At 46.0% G+C, this 21,153-nt stretch overlaps 1 protein-coding gene across 1 annotated transcript in view; it reads right to left on the reverse strand.

Moving 5' to 3' along the window:
* The window catches only part of LOC147096191 (zinc-binding protein A33-like), a 64,218-nt gene extending 45,904 nt beyond the window's left edge, over nt 1–18,314 (reverse strand). Inside the window, exon 1 of the mRNA XM_085975060.1 lies at nt 17,905–18,314. Within this exon, the coding sequence (XP_085831186.1) occupies nt 17,905–18,279 (375 nt within the window). The 5' untranslated portion in view covers nt 18,280–18,314. The remainder of the gene's footprint in view (nt 1–17,904) is intronic.
* Nucleotides 18,315–21,153: the final 2,839 nt, after the last annotated feature.

Consider the following 21,153-nt stretch of genomic DNA (forward strand, 5'->3'; position numbering starts at 1 on the left):
AGCTGATATATGTAAGATGGTCACTAGTAAATCCAATGGGGAGGGTTCAGGAGTGACTTCTTTACCCAGAGAGGGGTTGGGGTGTGGACCTCGCTACCACGGAGAGTGGTTGCGGCAACAGGGTGAGAGGAGGCCCGTGTGGAGCATAAACCGGCATGGTCCAGTTTTTTTTTAATTATTCATTTAATAGGATGTGGGCGTTGCTGGCAAGGCCAGTATTTATTGCCCATTCCTAATTGCTCTTGAGAAGGTGGTGATGAACCCCTGCAGTCTGTCTGGTGAAGGTACTCCCTCAGTGCTGTTAGGTAGGGAATTCCAGGATTTTGACCCAGTGACGATGAAGGATCAGCGATATACTTCTAAGTCAGGATGGTGTGTGACTTGGAGGGGAACTTGGAGGTGGTGGTGTTCCCATGCGCCTGATGCCCTTGTCCTTCTCGGTGGAAGAGGTCGTGGGTTTGGGAGGTGCTGCCGAAGAAGCCTTGGTGAGTTGCTGCACTGCACCTTGTAGATGGTACACACTGCAGCCACGGTATGCCGGTGGTGGAGGGAGTGATGTTTAAGGTGGTGGATGGGGTGCCAAACAAGTGGGTTGCTTTGTCCTTCATCGTGTCAAGCTTCTTGAGTGTTGTTGGAGCTGCACTCATCCAGATAAGTGGAGAGTATTCCATCACACTCCTGACTTGTGCCTTGCAGATAGTAGAAAGGCTTTTGGGAATCAGGAGGTGAGACACTCGCCACAGAATACCTAGCCTCTGACCTGCCCTTGTTGCCATAGTATTTATGTGACTGGTCCAGTTATGTTTCTGGTCAATGGTGACCCCCAGGATGTTGATGGTGGGGGAATCGGCAATGGTAATGCCGTTGAATGTCAAGGGGCGGTGGTTAGACTCTCGCTTGTTGAGCCCGATGGCCTGTTTCTGTGCTGCAAATTATATGTAATTCTATGCACTGCTCTCGTTCCAGGTTAGCAGCTCACATCCTGCAGGTATTGTACTGAAGACACAAATGGCCAGCCACCTTCTTAGTGAACAATCACCTATGACTACAATCTTACTCTGACCTGCAAACTGTATCTTTGTTTGGCTGTCTCTGGTTTTCCATCAGCCTTTCCTTCTACGACCTTATGACTTCTACCGACAGTAGCCTAGTGGTTATGTTACTGGACTAATACTTCAGGGAAATTGAGCTCATATGTCACTATGGCATTTTGAGAATTTGAATTCAGTTTAAAAAGCTGGTACCAGTAAAAGTGGCCATGAAGTTGTCGGATTGTGGTAAAAATCTAATTGCTGTCCTTACTCAGTCTGGCCTGTATGTGGCTCCAATCCCACACCAATGTGATTCACTCTTAACTGTCCTTTGCAGTGGCCGAGCCACTCAGTTGTATAAAAACTGCTACAAAGAATAAGACTACAGAGGCTCACAAGGTCCACCACCACCTTCTCAGGTCAATTAATGCTACCTTGCCAGCAATGCATACATCCTGAGAATTATTTTAAAACTGGGCAGTGCCTGGTATCTGCTCACTAATTATAATCTCAAGTATCTTCACAGGGTTTCTGACCTTTCTTGCTTCTTTCAATAACTTCAATCCATCCAGCATTCCCCTATCATTGGCTCCCTTCAGCACGTGTCCCTGTATGATGAGAATCTGCTGCTGATTGTACTGGTCTCCAGCTACAGTCCCTGAAGGTTCCTTCTCCAGGTCTGATCCTATCCTGGCCTTATCACTTACTGAATCGAATTCTATCCACTCAGCCTCAGAATATCTCTTGATTTCTCTCCCTGTAAGTTCCTGCATCTCGAAGGTCAGAAATCCTTTTTAAGCTGCTGATTAGAGTCATAGATTTATACAGCACAGAAAGAGGCGCTTCGGCCCATCGTGTCCATGCTGGCCATCAAGCCCTGTCTATTCTACTCCAATTTTCCAGCACTTGGTCCATAGCCTTGTATGCTATGGCGTTTCAAGTGCTCATCTAAATACTTCTTGAATGTTGTGAGGGTTCCTGCCTCTACCACCCTTTCAGGCAGTGAGTTCCAGATTCCAACCACCCTCTGGGTTAAAAAGTTTTTCCTCAAATCCCCTCTAAACCTCCTGCCACTTACCTTAAAACTGTGCCCCCTGGTTATTGACCCCTCTACTAAGGGGAAAAGTTCCTTTCTATCTACCCTATCTATGCCCCTCATAATTTTGTACACCTCAATCAGCTCCCCCGTCAACCTTCTCTGCTCTAAGGAAAACAACCCCAGCCTGTCCAGTCTCTCTTCATAGCTGAAACGCTCCAGCCCAGGTAACATCCTGGTGAATCTCCTCTGCACCCTCTCCATTGCAATCACATCCTTCCTATAGTGTGGCGACCAGAACTGCACACAGTATTCTAGCTGTGGCTTAACTAACATTCTGTACAGCTCCATCATAACCTCCCTGCTCTTATATTCTATGCCTCGTCCAATGAAGGGAAGTATCCCATATGCCTTTTTAACCACCTTATCTACCTGTCCTGCTGCCTTCAGGGATCTATGTACAAGCACACCAAGGTCCCTCTGATCCTCTGTCCATTCATTGTGTATTCCCTTGCCTTGTTAGTCCTCCCAAAATGCATCACCTCACACTTTTCAGGGTTAAATTCCATTTGCCACTGTTTTGCCCATCTGACCAACCCGTCTATAATGTCCTGTAGCCTGAGGCTTCCCTCCTCGCTATTTACCACTCCACCAATTTTCATGTCATCTGCGAACTTACTGATCATACCTCCTACATTCATATCTAAATCATTAATGTACACTACAAACAGCAAGGGACCCAGCACCGATCCCTGTGGTACACCACTGGACACAAAAACAACCTTTGACCATCACCCTCTGCCTCCTGCCACGAAGCCAATTTTGGATCCAACGTGCCAAATTGCCCTGGATCCCATGGGCTCTTACCTTCTTGATCTGTCTCCCATGCGGGACTTTGTCAAAAGCCTTACTGAAGTCCATGCAGACTACATCAACTGCACTACCCTCATCCATACACCTAGTCACCCCCTCGAAAAATTCAATCAAATTGGTTAGACATAATCTCCCCCTGACAAAGCCATGCTGACTATCCTTGATTAATCCTTGCCTCTCCAAGTGGAGAATAATTCTGTCCCTCAGAATTTTTTCCAATAATTTCCCTACCACTGATGTTAGGCTCACTGGCCTGTAGTTCCCTGGTTTATCCCTACTACCCTTCTTGAATAATGGTACTACGTTAGTTGGCCTCCAGTCCTCTGGCACCTCCCCTGTGGCCAGAGAGGTACTGAAAATTTGTGTCAGAGCCCCTGCAATCTCCTCCCTTGCCTCACACAGCAGCCTGGGATACATCCACTTTTAAGCCCGCTAAAACCGCTAGTACCTCCTCCCCCTCAATACTAATTTGTTCAAGTATATCACAATCTCCCTGCCTGATTTCTATGCCTACATCGTCCTTCTCCATAGTGAACACAGATGCAAAATATTCATTTAAAACCTCACCCACATCTTCCAGCTCTACACACAGATTGCCACTTTGGTCCCTAATGGGCCCTACTCTTTCCCTGGTTATCCTCTTGCCCTTAATATACTTATAAAACACCTTGGGATTTTCCTTTATTTTTCCCGCCAGTGTTTTTTCATGCCCCCTCTTCGCTCTCCTAATTTCTTTTTTAAGTACCCCCCTGCACTTTCTAAACTCCTCTAGAGCTTCCACTGTTTTTAGTCCTTTGTATCTGCCAAAAGTCTCCCTTGTTTTCCTAATCCATTCTTGTATATCCCTTGACATCCAGGGTTCCCTGGGCTTGTTGGTCCCACCCTTGACCTTTACGGGAACATGTTGGCGTGTATTCTCTCTATTTCCTTTCTGAAAGACTCCCACTGCTCTGATGTGGATTTTCCTAGAAGTAGCTTATCCCAATCCACTTTGTCCAGATCCTGCCATGTCATATTAAAATCAGCCTTCCCCCAATTTAGAACCTTTATTTCCGGTCCATCTTTGTCCTTTTCCATGACTACCTTAAATCTCACCGAATTATGGTCACTGTCACCAAAATGCTCTCCTACTGACACTTCTACCAGTTGCCCGGCTACATTCCCTAGAATTAGGTCCAGTACCGCCCCCTCTCTTGTAGGACTTTCTACATGCTGGCTCAAAAAGCTCTCCTGGATGCACTTTAAGAATTCCGCACCCTCTAAGCCTTTCACACTCTGACTATCACAGTTAATATTGGGGAAGTTGAAATCCCCTACTATTATTACCCTATTATTTCTACACATCTCTGAGATTTGCCTACATATCTGTTCCTCTATTTCCCACTGAATGTTTGGGGGCCTATAGTACACTCCCAGCAAAGTGCTTGCCCCCATTTTGTTTATAAGTTCTACCCATATGGCCTCATTAGAGGAACCTGCTAAGATATCATCCCTCCTTACTGCAGTAATTGACTCCTTGATTAATATTGCGACACCCGCTCCTATTTTACACCCCCCTCTGTCTCGCCTGAAGATTCTATACCCTGGAATATTGAGCTGCCAGTCCTGCCCCTCCCTCAAATATGTCTCTGTGATAGCAACAATATCATGTTCCCATGTGTTCATCAACACCTTCAATTCACCTGCCTTACTCGCAAGACAGGTACTGCGCTAATCCTTCCTGGGCGTCAGGCTGGGGCTCCAGCGGCGGGCTCTACAGCTGAGACAGGCAGCGAAATCGGAGGCAAGCAATAACGGACTGGGAGGGTGCACTCGGGAGACGGCCGGCGCGGCAAGCAGGTCAGAGTTTAGACCTCCATGGGGAACGAGTCTCCAACAGTAAATAAACGGAAACCACAGTAAAACAGCGTTGTTATTGGTAGCAGCGGCGGGAAAGCGCGGGAAGCGCCATATCGTTGCTACAGAAAGAAAAGAAAAAAAAAAGCGGGAAGCGCCATATCCTTTCTGAAATGCCTAAATCTGGTAATATTGATGCTTTTGATGGCGAAATAGAAGATTGGACCACATACGTGGAAAGAGTAGAGGTTTATTGCACTGCAAATGGAATAGCAGATGAAAAAAAAGCTTCAGTACTTCTGAACTTAATGGGCGCGAAGACATACGGGCTGTTACGAAACTTAATCACTCCAGCCAAACCAAAGGACAAGAATTTTAAAGAAATTGTGGATACCCTGCAGGAGCATTTAAACCCAACACCGCTGCTGATAGCGGAACGATTCAAGTTCTTCAAGAGAAATCAACACAAGAATGAAAGTAACGCTGATTACCTAACCGAATTAAGAAAGCTATCAAAGTACTGCCAATTCGGAGCAGGACTATCGGATTATCTTCGAGACAAATTCGTTTGCGGTCTCTTAAGTGAAGGAACACAAAAAAAACTGTTTTCTGAAAAAGATTTAACATTGGACAAAGCTTTCAGTATGGCTGTATCATATGAAGCAGCAGCAAAAGGAGCTGCAGAGATACAACAAAAGACACAGGACTTCGGCACCCATGAAATGACACAGGAGTTCGGAAGATGTTATCGCTGCGGCAGATCCACCCATAACCAGAGGGACTGCTGGTTCAAGAGCAAAGCATGCAGGCAATGCGGTAAGATTGGACACATTGCACGGGTATGCCAATCTGGACAAAATAAATCCACGGACAGAAAACAAAAAATCAATAAAGAAAAATACAGGAAGGTACAAATGATGACGGACAATAGCTCCGAAGACCCGAATAGCGATAGCGACTCCGGAAACAAGAGACTAAGCTGTCTCAAATTATATAATGTACTTGCCAAAGAGGATTACCAAACCATTTGGGTTACCCTCACAATAGCAGGGTCCCCAGTTAAAATGGAGCTAGATACAGGATCAGCTCTAACCGTAATAAATCGACGAGATTACGAGAGGCTATTTTCGCATATACCTCTAAAAGACACATCCATTATCTTAAAAACATATACGGGGCAGAAAGTATACCCCAAAGGAAAAATAAGGGTGCCTGTGGTATACAACGGCAAAGAAATACAAAAGTTGTATTTATACATTCTACAAGATGGCGGTCCACCGTTGTTGGGACGTGAATGGATAAGGAAGATACGTTTAGACTGGCACTCCATTCAGGCACTGACGGTGACCAGTAAGGAAAAAAATAATGATGACATCATACCTGAACGATTAAAAGACATCTTGGCCAACGCCAAAGAAGTGTTTCAAGAGAAACTAGGAACCTTGAAAGGCATCACCGCCTCAATAAAAGTGGACGATGCAGCAATTCCCAAATTTTTTAAGGCAAGACCGGTGCCATACGCAATACGTCTGGCAGTCGAGGCAGAGCTGGAGAATTTGGAAAAGGCAGGCGTATTATCCAAAATAGATTGGAGCGAATGGGCAACACCCATCGTTCCAGTCATGAAAAAAGCATTGAAAAATAACTCTGAGGAACAGAGAAAAATTCGCATCTGTGGGGACTTTAAGGTGACTGTAAACCCGGTCCTTCATACGGTACAGTATCCTCTTCCGAGGATAGAAGATATTTTCGCCTCACTATCCGGAGGGAAACGTTTCACAAAAATTGACTTGGCACAGGCCTATCTACAGATGGAGGTTGAGGAGACCTCTAAAAAGTATCTCACAATAAACACACACAAAGGCCTGTACCAGTACAATTGACTGGTTTTTGGAGTAGCATCAGCTCCAGCTATCTGGCAAAGAGCTATGGAGCAAGTCCTGCAAGGGATTCCGGGGACTCAATGCTACCTAGACGACATCCTTATAACAGGAGAAAACGACAACGAGCACCTTGCCAATTTGGAGCAGGTGCTCACTAGGCTGAAAGAACGGGGCCTACGAGCAAATCGCCCCAAGTGCGAATTTTTCCAAAATCAGATATCATATTGTGGCCACATAATTAATAAGGAAGGGTTGCATAAGTCACCTGAAAAAATTGAAGCAGTTATAAAAGCCCCAGCACCTGAAAATGTTTCACAATTAAGGTCATTCCTGGGATTAATAAATTACTATCATAAATTTTTACCGAACTTATCAACTATTCTACACCCCCTTAATGGTCTTCTACAGACAGGAGTGATTTGGAAATGGAACGAAGACTGTAAACGTGCCTTCCATAAATGTAAAGACTTAATCACATCCGAGAAAGTTTTGGCTCATTACAACCCATCACTACCAATCAGACTGGCGTGCGATGCATCCCCTTACGGCATAGGAGCAGTATTATCCCATAAATTCCCTGATGGCTCAGAACGGCCGATAGCTTTTGCATCACGCTCATTAAACTCAGCTGAGCGTAACTATGCCCAAATAGACAGGGAAGCACTCAGCCTGGTATGGGGAGTGAAGAAATTCAACCATTACCTACACGGACAAAAATTTACCTTGCTGACTGACCATCAACCCCTCATCTCCATATTCAACCCTAAAAAAGGTGTTCCCATTATGACAGCACAAAGATTACAGAGGTGGTCCCTTTTTCTAGGGGCACACCAATACAACATTGAATACAAAGGGTCAAAACAGCATGGGAATGCTGACGGTTTATCGCGCCTACCGTTGCCAACGATAGAAGAGGCACCTACAGTAGACCCAGTGGAGATATTCCACTCTACCATAGTGGAATGTCTACCGGTGACAAATTCTGCCATTGAAAGGGAGACAAGAAATGACCCTACTCTCTCACGGGTCTACGATTTAACAGTGAAGGGATGGCCAGCACATGGCGAACTACTGTTGCCAGCATTCTCGCAAAGAAGAGAACAACTGTCAGTGTGCTGAGGAACCTTAATGTGTGGATCCAGAGTGGTGATTCCACCCAAACTCCAGGATAAAATACTAAAGGAGCTTCACGAGGGGTATCTGGGTGGAGTGAAAATGAAGAACCTAGCTAGAGCGTTTGTATGGTGGCCAGGTATCGATGGAGACATCGAAGACATGACCAAGAGCTGCCTAGGATGCCAGAAGGTCCAAAATGCTCCTCCACAGGCCCCTCTACATTCATGGGAGTGGCCCTCATCTCCCTGGCAAAGGGTGCACATCGACTTTGCTGGTCCATTTATGGACTCAATGTTCTTAATCGCAGTTGATGCACACTCCAAGTGGCCGGAGGTAATAAAGATGTCCTCCACCACCACAGAAAAAACCATCACAGTATTAAGGACCATATTTGCCAGGAATGGGCTGCCGGAACAGATATGTTCTGATAATGGACCGCAATTTGTGTCCGAAGAATTCAGAAAGTTCTTAAAGAACAATGGGGTAAAGCACTACACGTCCGCCCCATACCATCCCGCCACCAATGGATTGGCTGAAAGGTTTGTCCAGACCTTCAAGAAGGCCATAAAGGCCATGGGTAATGAAGACATAAAACTTCAGCACAAGGTGGATAACTTCTTATTTGCATATAGGAATGCAACACACATGGTTACCAACCAAACTCCCGCCACGATGTTCTACAATAGGAACCTAAGATGCCGGCTGGATTTGGTCAAGCCCAACATCCGAAGGGACGTGGAGAACTGGCAGTTTCAGGGCATGAATGAAAGGCCAACTAGGGCCTTCCAGATAGGCCAACCGGTTTTGGCCCGGGACTACCGTACCGAGAAATGGCAGCCTGGAACTATCTGCACACGACTAGGACCACTGATGTATACCGTGGACATTGGAGAAAGCATAATAAGGCGCCATGCTGACCAAATCATCAAGTCATCCGAAAAGGGACAACCTACACCACCACTCTATACATCTAACGATGAAGTAGAGATACCCATATCTACCTCCGATCCGGTGATACTGGAACCCGATGAACCCGACACTGGCATTCAAGCTGAATCAGCCTTGCCAGAAGAACCTACTACACCACCAGAAACTACTACACCCCCGAGGCGTTATCCGGACCGAGTCAGGAAGCCTCCTGAGAGACTAACTTATAATTAATTAATACAGCAATGTATATTATTTTGCATATAACATGTAATTAATAATTACTTAAAAATATGATGTACTGGTTAACTAAAAGGGGAGGAATTGTGGTGTATGTGCCTTTAAGAGCAATTGTGGTGTATGTGCCTTTAAGAGCCCCAGGTGTGAGTAATGCCGGTAATAGCCACTTGGGCTATATAAGCCTGTGTATTGTGTATATCCTTTAGAACTTCCCCCCCCAGACTTGCTTAGTAAATACCTATGAACCAACTCCTGTCTTCAGTGTCTTTATCTACACACGGACACTACACCTTGCATTAAAATATAAATGCCATCCAGCCTTGCCATACTCCCTTGTGCCATTACATATTTGCTCTGCCTTCCAGGCTGACTTGTTTTTTCCTCTATATATTTCGCTGTGCATCACCCCCTACTATAGCTCCACTCCGTATCCCAACCCCCTGCTAAGTTAGTTTAAACCCCCCGCAACAGTACTAGCAAACCTCCCTGCAAGGATGTTGATCCCGTTCTGGTTCAGGTGCAATCTGTCCAACTTGTACAGGCCCCACACATTCCCCAGAAGCAGACCCAGTGATCCAGGAAACAAAAGCCCTCCCGCCTGCACGAACTCTTTATCCACGCATTCATCTGCTCTATCCTCCTATTCCTATACTCACTAGCATGTGGCACCGGGAGTAAACCAGAGATTACAACCTTTGAGGTCCTGCTTTTTAATCTGCTACCTAGCTCCCTAAATTCTTGTTGCAGGACCTCATCCCTCTTTCTGACAGAGGCCAGTGTCGGGAGGAGCAGAGTGCGGCAGTACAGTGAATACTTAAACTCACTTTCGCGGGCTTTTTTACAGAGGCCAGTGTCGGGAGGAGCAGAGTGCAGCGGTACAGTGAGTACTTAAACTCACTTTCGCGGGCTTTTTTTTTTTTACAGAGGCCAGTGTTGGGAGGAGCAGAGAGCGGCGGTACAATGAGTACTTAACCTTACTTTTGCGGGCTTTTTTACAGAGGCCAGTGTCGGGAGGAGCAGAGAGCGGCGGTACAGTGAGTACTTAAACTCACTTTCGCGGGCTTTTTTACAGAGGCATACCAATCTCACAGACCAGCGGCGGTGTTCCGGAGCCACGTCACAATTCAAAAAGTGACACAGAAAAGAGGAAGCAGCTGATTGGGTGAATACGGGCAGGTGAGTATTTATACTAATCTATAGTTTGACAGTTAAGATTAATAGTTTATAAAATTTAGAAGGTCTTAATTTTTGTGGTTATAGTTTCTAAGGTCTCTGTTGTGTATCGGGGAGTGCTAGTAACCAAGGGCCCTTGAGTATATCATTTAATTGTAGTGTAATTAGTGGTATTGATTTGATTTAATTTAATTTAAATTAATTAAAGGGTAAGTCATGGCAGGACAGCTCGGCCCCTTGGCATACTCCTCCTGCGCTATGTGGGAAATCAGGGACACTTCCTGTATCCCTGACAACCATGCGTGCGGGAAGTGTATCCAGCTGCAGTTACTGACAAACCGCATTGTAGTGCTGGAGCTGTGAATGGATACATACTGGAGCATTTGCGATGCTGAGAACATCGTGGATAGCACGTTTATGGAGTTGGTCACACCACAGGTAAAGGCTGCACAGGCAGGAAGGGAATGGGTGACCACCAGACAGAGTAGTAGCGCAGGCAGGAAGTGCAGGGGTCCCCTGTGGTCATCCCCCTCTCAAATAGATATACCGCTTTGGATATTGTTAGAAATCACACAACACCAGGTTATAGTCCAACAGCTTTATTTGACTTCACCTGACGAAGGAGCAGCGCTCCGAAAGCTTGTGATTTCAAATAAAGCTGTTGGACTATAACCTGGTGTTGTGTGATTTCTTACATTTGTCCACCCCAGTCCAACACCGGCATCTCCACACCTTGGATATTGTTGAGGGAGATGGCTTATCGGCGGAAGACAGCAGCAGCCAACTTCCTGGCACCATGGGTGGTTCTGCTGCACAGGACAGGAGGAAAAAGAATGGGAGAGCTATAGTGATACGGGATTCTATTGTAAGGGGAATAGATAGGCGTTTCTGCGGCCGCAAAGGACACTCCAGGATGGTATGTTGCCTCCCTGGTGCAAGGGTCAAGGATGTCTCGGGGCGGCTGCAGGACATTCTGGAGGGGGAGGGTGAACAAACAGTTGTTGTGGTGCATATAGGTACCAACGATATAGGTAAAAAAACAGCATGAGGTCCTAAAAGCTGAATATAGGGAGTTATGAGGTAAATTAAAAAAATAGGACCTCAAAGTTAGTAATCTCAGGATTGCTACCAGTGCCACGTGCTAGTCTGAGTAGAAATAGAAGGATATTTCAGATGAATACGTGGCTAGAGGAATGGTGCAAGGAGGAGGGATTCAAATTCCTGGGACATTGGAACCGGTTCTGGGGGAGGTGGGACAAGTTCAAACCAGACGGTCTGCACCTGGGCAGGACCGGGACCGATGTCCTAGGGGGAGTGTTTGTTAGTGCTCTGGGAGAGGGTTTAAACTAAAATGGCAGGGGGTTGGGAACCTGTGCAGGGAGACAGAGGAAAGGGAAACAAGGATAGAAGCAAAAGAAAGGAAGGAGAAAAGCAAAAGTGCCAGTCAGAGAAATCAAGGCGTAGAAATTCACTATGGCCCCGCCAGCTGGCTAGCGCCCAAAAGTTAGCGCTGGGCGGGAAGCCTATAGCGATCGTCAGATATTCATTGTTAGCGCCCCAATTCGGAAGCGGGTGCTATACCAGGGTGTGCCCGCCTCTGCTTGGTGCGCTGACACTGAATATCAGCGCTCTTGGCGCCGCTGTGCCAGGCGCTGCGCAGCGGCAGGCTGCGGTACTGCAGGCCTCCTCCTTCTCTTAAGGGGGAGCTGCCTGCAACGGGGAGATTGCCGCTGGATAGTGCCGGCAAATGAGCCCGGCACCACGGAGAAGTGCCGGGCTCGCGGAAAGCAGCTGGCAATGCCGCGGGGGGGGGTGGAGGAGGCCGGGGAAGGAGGTGCGGGCAGGCGGCTGCCGCAAAAGCGGCCGGCCGCACCTTCCGCTTTAAAGCGCCCCACTAAGGCAGCAGGATGGCCACGTTTTCTGGTCGCTGTTTGAGGCCACTTCGGAGGAGGCGGCCGCAACTAAATATGGGGATCGGCGCGGTTTCGGGGCGGAACCGGGGCACTGCGCACACCGATGATGCCATCGGTGCCGGCGCAGTGCTAACGGCTACCGCCGCCAATACCGCTGCGCTGAATATCTGCGCAAACTCATTTTTGGCGCAAAATCACCCTTTAGGCGTTAACTGGGCGCAAAGCTGGCAGCGCCTTAATGAATTTCTAGGCCCAAGTGTTTAAATCAAACATGGCCATAGTAAATAATAATTCTAAAAGATCTAAGCATGTTAACAAAACAAGCCTGAAGGCTTTGTGTCATAATGCGAGGAGCATTCGTAATAAGGTGGATGAATTAGCTGCGCAAATAGATGCAAACGGATATGATGTAATTGGAATTACGGAGACATGGCTCCAGGGTAACCAAGACTGGGAATTCAACATCCAGGGGTATTCAATATTCAGGAAGGAGAGGCAAAAAGGAAAATGAGGTGGGGTAGCATTGCTGGTTAAAGAGGAGATTAACACAATAGTAAGGAAGGATATTAGCTCTGATGATGTGGAATCTGTATGGGTAGAGCTGAGAAATACCAAGGACAGAAAACGTTAGTGGGAGTTATATACAGAACCCCAAATAGTAATGCTGAGGTTGGGGATGGCATTAAATGGGAAATTAGAGATGCGTGCAATAAGGGCACAGCAGTTATCATGGGTGACTTTAATCTACATATAGATTGGGCTAACCAAATTAGTAACAATACTGTGGAGGAGGAATTCCTGGAGTGAATACGGGATGGTTTCCTGGACAAATATGTCGAGGAACCAACTAGTGATCAGGCCATCTTAGGCTGGGTATTATGTAATGAGAAAGGATTAATTAGCAATCTTGTTGTGCAAGGCCCCTTGGGGAGGGGTGATCATAATATGATAGAATTCTTCATTAAGATGGAGAGTGAAGTAGTGGACTCAGAGACTAGGCTCCTGAATTTAAATAAAGGAAAATATGATGGTATGAGGCGTGAGTTGGCTAGGATGGATTGGATAATGTTACTTAAACGGTTGACGGTGGATCAGCAATGGCAAACATTTAATGATCGCATGGATGAACTACAGAATTTGTTCATCCCTGTTTGGCATAAAAATAAAACAAAAAAGGTGACTCAACCGTGACTAACAAGGGAAATTAGGGATAGCATAAGATCCAAGGAGAGGACATATAAATTGGCCAGAAAAAGCAGCAAACCTGAGGATTGGGAGCAATTTAGGATTCAGCAAAGGAGGACAAAGGGATTAATTAAGAGGGGGAAAATAGAATATGAGAGTAAGTTTTCAGGGAACATAAAAACTGACTGTAAAAGCTTCTATAGATATGGGAAGAGAAAAAGATTGGTGAAGTCAAGCGTAGGTCCCTTGCAGTCAGAATCAGGGGAATTTATAATGGGGAACAAAGAAATGGCAGACCAACTAAATACATACTTTGGTTCTGTCTTCACAAAGGAGGACACAAATAAACTTCCACAGATGTCGGGAAACATAGGGTCTAATGAGAGGGAGGAATTGAATGAAATCAGTACCTGTAGGGAAATGGTGTTAGGGAAATTGACGGCATTGAAGGCCGTTAAATCCCCAGGCCTGATAATTTACATCCTAGGGTACTTTAGGAAGTGACCCTAGAAATTGTAGATGCATTGCTGGTCATCTTCCAAAATTCTTTAGACTCTGGAATAGTTCCCATGGATTGGAGGATAGCTAATGTAACCCCACTATTTAAAAAAGGTGGTAGAGAGAAAACGGGGAATTATAGACCCGTAAGCCTGACATTGGTAGTGGGGAAAATGCTAGAGTCCATTATAAAAGATGTAATAGCAGAGCACTTGGAAAACAGTGACAGGATCGGACAAAGTCAACATGGACTTACAAAAGGTAAACCATGCTTGACTAATGGATAAATGTGAGGTTATCCACTTTGGTGGCAAAAACAAGAAGGCAGATTATTATCTGAATGGCAATAGATTGGGAGAAGGGGAAGTGCAACGAGACCTGGGTGTCCTTGTGCACCAGTCGCTGAACGTAAGCATGCAGGTGCAGCAGGCGGTTAAGAAGGCAAATGGTATGTTGGCCTTCGTAGCGAGAGGCTTTGAGTACAGGAACAAGGATGTCTTGCTGCAGTTGTACAGGGCCTTGGTGAGACCACATCTTGAGTATTGTGTGCAGTTTTGGTCGCCTTATCTGAGGAAGGATGTTCTTGCCATGGAAGGAGTTCAGCGAAGATTCACCAGGCTGATACCTGGGATGGCAGGAATGAAGTATGAGGAGAGATTGGGTTGATTGGGCTTGTACTCGCTGGAGTTTAGAAGAATGAGAGGGGATCTCATTGAAACATATAAAGTTCTGACAGGACTGGACAGACTAGATGCAGGAAGGATGTTCCCGATGGTCGGGGCGTCCAGAACCAGAGTCACAGTCTAAGGATAAGGGGAAAGCAGTTTAGGACAGAAATGAGGAGGAATTTCTTCACCCAGAGAGTGGTGAACCTGTGGAATTCTCTACCACAGAAGGCAATAGAGGCCAATTCATTAAATATATTCAAGAAGGAGTTGGATATATTTCTTAAGGCTAAAGGGATCAAGGGGCATGTTGAGAAAGCCGGGACCGGGTACTGAATTTGGATGATCAGCCATGATCGCATTGAATGGCGGAGCAGGCTCGAGAGGCCGAATGGCCCACTCCTGCTCCTATCTTCTATGTTTCTATGACTAGTCTACTTGAATTTTTGAGGATATAACTGGTAGAATAGATAAGGGGGAACCAGTGGATGTGGTGTATTTGGTCTTTCAGAAGGCTTTCGAAAAGTTCCCGCATAAGAGATTGGTGTGTAAAGTTGAAGCACATGGGATTGGGGGTAAGGTACTGACTTGGATAGAGAACTGGATGGCAGACAGGAAGCAAAGAGTTGGAATAAACTGATCTTTTTCCGAGTGGCAGGCAGTAACTAGTGGGGTACCGCAGGGATCAGTGCTCGGAACCCAGCTATTCACAATATATATTAATGATCTAGACGAGGGAACTAGATGTAATATCTCCAAGTTTGTAGATGACACAAAGCTGGGTGGGCGTGTGTGCTGTGAGGAGGATGCAGAGAATCTCCAGTATGATTTGGACAGGTTGGGTGATTGGGCAGATGCATGGCAGATGCAGTATAATGTGGATAAATGCGAGGTTATCCACTCTGGTGGCAAAAACAGGAAGACAGATTAACTGAATGGCAATAGATTGGGAAAAGGGGAAATGCAACGAGACCTGGGTGTCCTTGTGCACCAGTCGCAGAAGGTAAGCATGCAGGTGCAGCAGGCGGTTAAGAAGGCAAATAGTATGTTGGCCTTCATAGCAAGAGGATTCGAGTACAGGAGCAAGGATGTCTTGCTGCAGTTGTACAGGGCCTTGGTGAGACCACACCTTGAGCATTGTGTGCAGTTGTTGTCACCTTATCTGAGGAAGGATGTTCTTACCATGGAGGGAGTGCAGCGAAGAGTCACCAGACTGATACCTGGTATGGCAGGAATGACGTATGAAGAGAGATTGGGTCGATTAGGCTTATATTCGCTAGAGTTTCGAAGAATGAAAGGGGAGCTCATTGAAACTTATAAATTTCTAACAGGACTAGACAGACTAGATGCAGGAAGGATGTTCCTGATGGCGGGGGAGTCCAGAACCAGGGGTCACAGTCTAAGAATAAGGGGTAAGCCATTTAGGACTGAGATGAGGAGGAATTTCTTCACCCAGAGAGTGGTGAACCTGTGGAATTCTCTACCACAGAAGGCAGTTGAGGCCAACTTATTAAATATATTCAAGAAGGAGTTAGATATATTTATTAATGCTAAAGGTATCAAGGGATATGGGGAGAAAGCAGGGACAGGGTACTGAATTTGGATGATCAGCCATGATCTCATTAAATGGCGGAATAGGCTCGAGGGGCTGAATGGCCTACTCCTGCTCCAATCTTCTATGTTTCTACCTATGTCGTTGGTACCAATGTGAACCACGACCTCTGACTGTTCGCCCTCCCCCTTCAGAATGCTCTGCAGCTTTTTAGTGACATCCTTCACCCTGGCACCAGGGAGGCAACATACCATCCTGGAATCACGTCTGCAGCCACAGAAACATCTATCTATTCCCCTTACGATAGAATCCCCTATCACTATTGGTCTCCTACTCTTTTTCCTCCCCTCCTGTGTAGCTGAGCCACTCATAGTGCCACAGACTTGGCTCTTGCTGCATTCCCCAGAAAAACCATCTCCCCCAGCAGTATCCAAAATGGAAAATCTGTTGGAAAGGGAGATGTACCCAGGGGACTCCTGCATTACCTTCCTAGTGCTTTTACTCTGTCTGGCGGTCACCCATTCCCGGTCTGTGCACTCTTTACCTGCGATGTGGCCACCTCATTAAACGTGCTACCCATGAAGATCTCAGCCTTGCGGATGCTCCACAGTGACTCCAGCCACAGCTCCAGCTCCAAAACGCAGATTTCGAGTAGCTGCAGCTGGAGACACCTCCTGCACATGTGTTCGCACTGGACACCGAAAGTGCCCCTGACTTCCCACATAGCACAGGAGGAGCACTCCACGCTGCCGAGCTGCCCTGCCATGTCCTAACCTTAACTTACTCCCTTTACTTCATTTAAATTAAAGAATATTAAATATACTAGGGACCTTACTTCACTTTAAACACTACTTACTCTAAACTAGAGAACTTACTTTTACTTGAACGACTGGATTGTAGAAATACTCATGAGGTCCTACTTACCAATCAGCTCCTTCCCTGATTGTGACGTCACTTTAGTGGTTTAGCAGTCGTTGTTGTTTGACTGCTTCTGCTCTCGGACTCTTTCCCAACTCGCAGCACTCCTCTGCCGTGGTCCTTTATGGCCACACTGCCTTCTCTCAGGTCCCGCTGCCGCTCCCACCACAGGTCCACCTCCTCCAGACCCTTTTTATATCTATTCACCTTTGTATTGTATCTCTCTTTGTCCTTTATGAATATTGCACAATAACCACACCTCATGGGCTCCATCTTAGTTATAATGTTCTCAGCTGTTTCCCTTTCTTATTCTATTTCTCCTGTTGTCCTTTTAGGTTATACTTTTTTAAAATTCCAAGCATTCCCTTTTGATTTTCCTTCTGTTCACTATCCCTATTATTACCATTTACTTCTCTGGGGTTTTCTTTGCTGTATCTGGTCTCTGGTGGTGTGCTGTGTCACCTAATTCACACAGGGGTTTTATTTCACCTTACTTCTCCTCCACTCTATCCCTTTCCCCATAACTTCTCAAGTACTGTCCCGCTAAATCTGCCTCTGCTGTTCTTTAATAAAATACCGAGAGTAATTGGTCTGCTTCTGTTTCCTGGTCCCTGTTGTTTTACCCGATTGCTGAAACTTTGCGCTGTTCGGGAGGCTTTGGAGGAAGTTTAACAAGTTCATGTTGACATTAAACACTTCACATCTGGAATATAAATAGGAGACACGTTCCACAGATCATCACTTGTCACGGAGACAGGATCGGTATCGATCTGATAACATACTGTACAAGAGACTTCACTCTGCATTCCAAGGGCTGATCAATTTACACTGATCTATTAAAATGTTGTTTAGAATAAAGTGAAACTCTCACTTCCTGTCCCTGGTTCCTTCAGCAGCAATACAAATGGCAGTCCGTGTAAGGACTGAGTAATTAAATAAATAAACACATTATCTAAAGAGCTTTAAGTATTGAGAGACGTTCAAACCCGATTCTGTGAACGCTCCCTGTTCAGGATTCTGTTACCTGTGTCTGTATTTTATTTTACACGGTAGCTCACCTTAAACTCTGCAGTAGCTTCTTCCAGTGGCAGAACCTCATGAGTTTGATGACCTTTTGAACTCTGACAAATGACACAGATGGGCTGATTGTCAGTTTTACAAAATAATTTCATCTTCTCCTTGTGGCGGCTGCATTCCTGCTGACTTTTAGCACTTTGATCACTTTTTACAAATGTCTCCACGATGCTGGCGAGGATGTGGTTGGGTCTCAGGTTCCTGGAGGAAGTCTCCTTTCTACAGACAGGACAGGCGGCGATGTCAGCGCTCTCCCAGTACCGGGTTATACAGGATCGGCAGAAGTTGTGATCACAGTCGAGTAAGACAGGGTCTTTATACAGATCATGGCACACAGCACAGGAGAGATCACCTTCCATCTCGAAGGACTGGTCACCTTGCACTGCGCTCCAAGTAAAATGGTGAACAGTGTGAAGTGAAACAATTTCAGTTTCTGTTCCTGATTCCAGCAGCAACATTATAAACCACAGCCCAGGAAAGGGCAGGGTAGAGTGATAAATATTGATGGATTGTTGAAAAACCAGGCTGGTTGGTTCACTCATTTTGTTTAGGGAACCTGCCACCCCTCCCCAGTCTGGCCTGAATGTATCTCAGCTCCTGTAAGAATATAGATATGTTTTACATTATTCTAATACAGAACAAAGACAGAAAAGCTAATCTAGATGAATTGATTTAAACTGTGCTGGCAGGCTTTTGATCACAGCAAGGGCGAGTGTAAGAGAAGGAAATTACTGCAGTATAAATAAGGCAAACATAGAAACTGTAATGTATATACCTTTTGTTAAGTCTGTGTGTTATATCGAGAATTACTACACAGACCACAAGAGTAAACTTTAACAGGTCTTTACTAGTTGAAGGTCAGGGCGGAACTGCTCAATAGATTATTACACAGCACTTATATACCGGTGTGGTCACCACCAGTATTACAGTATACAGCAGCCAAGATAAAGTAGTGCCACTCTTAAAATAGTTCTCTTAAAGGTGGAACGGTTACATACACCACAATCCTCCCTTTTTAGCTTAACAGTATACATATTCCCCATTAACATAACATCATAACATATATACATAACTTCATGTACAACAGTTCACAGATTCAGTCTCTCTGGAGGCTTCCTGACTCGGTCTGGATAACGCCTCGGTGGTGTAGTAGTTTTCGGTGGTGTAGTAGGTTCTGTTGGCAAGGTCGATTCAGCTTGAATGCCAGTGTCGGGTTCATCTGATTCCAGTATCACCGGATCGGAGGTAGATCCTATGGGTATCTCTGCTTCATCATTAGGCGTATAGAGTTGTGGAGTAGGTTGTCCCTTTTCGGATGACTCTATGATCTGGTCAACATGGCGCCTTATTATGCTTTCACCAATGTCCACGGTATACATCAGCGGTCCTAGTCGTGTGCAAATAGTTCCAGGCTGCCATTTCTCGGTATGGTAGTCCCGGGCCAAAACTTGTTGACCTATCTGGAAGGTTCTAGTTGGCCTTTCATTCATGCCTTGAAATTGCCGGTTCTCTACGTCCCTTCTGATGTTTGGCTTGATCAAATCCAGCCGGCATCTTAGTCTTCTATTGAAAAACATCATGGCGGGAGTTTGGTTTGTAACCGCATGTGTTGCATTCCTGTACGCCAACAAGAAGTTATCTACCTTATGTTGTAGATTTATGTCTTCCTTACCCATGGCCTTTATGGCCTTCTTGAAGGTCTGGACAAACCTTTCAGCCAATCCATTGGTGGCGGGATGGTATGGGGCGGACGTGTAGTGCTTAACCCCATTGTTTTTTTAAGAACTTCCTGAATTCTTCGGACACAAATTGCGGTCCATTATCAGAACAGATCTGTTCCGGCAGCCCATTCCTGGCAAATATGGTCCTTAATACTGTGATGGTTTTTTCCGTGGTGGTGGAGGACATCTTTATTACCTCCGGCCACTTGGAGTGTGCATCCACCGCGATTAAAAACATTGAGCCCATAAATGGACCAGCAAAGTCGATATGTACCCTTTGCCATGGAGATGAGGGCCACTCCCATGGATGTAGAGGAGCTTGTGGTGGGGCGTTTTGGGCCTTCTGGCATCCTAGACAGCTCTTGGTCATTTCTTCGACGTCTCCATCGATACCTGGCCACCACACAAACGCTCTGGCTAGGTTCTTCATTTTCACTCCACCCAGATGCCCCTCGTGAAGCTCCTTTAGCACTTTATGCTGGAGTTTGGGTGGAATCACCACTCTGGATCCACACATCAAAGTTCCTCGGCACACTGACAGCTGTTCTCTTCTTTGCGAGAATGCTGGCAACAGTGGTTCGCCATGTGCTGGCCATCCCTTCACCGTTAAATCGTAGACTCGTGAGAGAGTCGGGTCATTTCTTGTTTCCTTTTCGATCGTAGAATTTGTTACTGGTAGACATTCCACTATGGTTGAGTGGAACATCTCCACTGGGTCCACTGTAGGCGCCTCTTCTACCGTTGGCAACGGTAGGCGCGATAACCCGTCAGCATTCCCATGCTGTTTTGATCCTTTGTATTCTATGTCATATTGGTGTGCCCCTAGGAAAAGGGACCACCTCTGTAGCCTTTGCGCTGTCATAATGGAATCGCCCTTTTTAGGGTTGAATATGGATACCAACGGCTGGTGGTCTGTCAGCAGTGTAAACCTCTGGCCCTGCAGGTAATGATTAAACTTCTTTACTCCCCACACCAGGCTGAGAGCCTCCCTATCTATCTGAGCATAGTTGCGCTCAGCGGAGGTCAATGATCTGGATGCAAATGCGACTGGCCTTTCCGAGCCATTTGGCCACTTGTGTGAGAGTATTGCTCCAATACCATAAGGAGAAGCATCACAAGCTAAACGAATAGGTAGTGTTGGGTTGAAGTGAGCCAACACTTCCTCTGAGGTGATCAATGCCTTGCTTTTGCGAAAGGCCTTCTTACAGTCCTCGCTCCACTTCCATGGTACTTCTTTCTGCAAAAGAGCATTCAGCGGGTGCAGCACCGTGGATAGATTTGGCAGAAACTTATGGTAATAGTTAATCAACCCTAGGAACGACCTCAACTGGGATACATTTTCCGGAGCGGGAGCCTTCACAACAGCTTCGATCTTGTCAGGTGACTTGTGCAGCCCCTCCTGGTCAATGACATGACCACAGTACGAGATCCGTTTCTGAAAGAACTCACATTTCTGGCGATTAACTCGAAGGCCATATTCCTTCAACCTGGTGAGCACCAGTTTCAAATTTG

This window comes from Somniosus microcephalus, unplaced genomic scaffold, assembly GCF_052327205.1.
Source record: "Somniosus microcephalus isolate GS21.2 unplaced genomic scaffold, FLI_Smic_1.0 unresolved_chr1, whole genome shotgun sequence".
Taxonomy (NCBI): domain Eukaryota; kingdom Metazoa; phylum Chordata; class Chondrichthyes; order Squaliformes; family Somniosidae; genus Somniosus; species Somniosus microcephalus.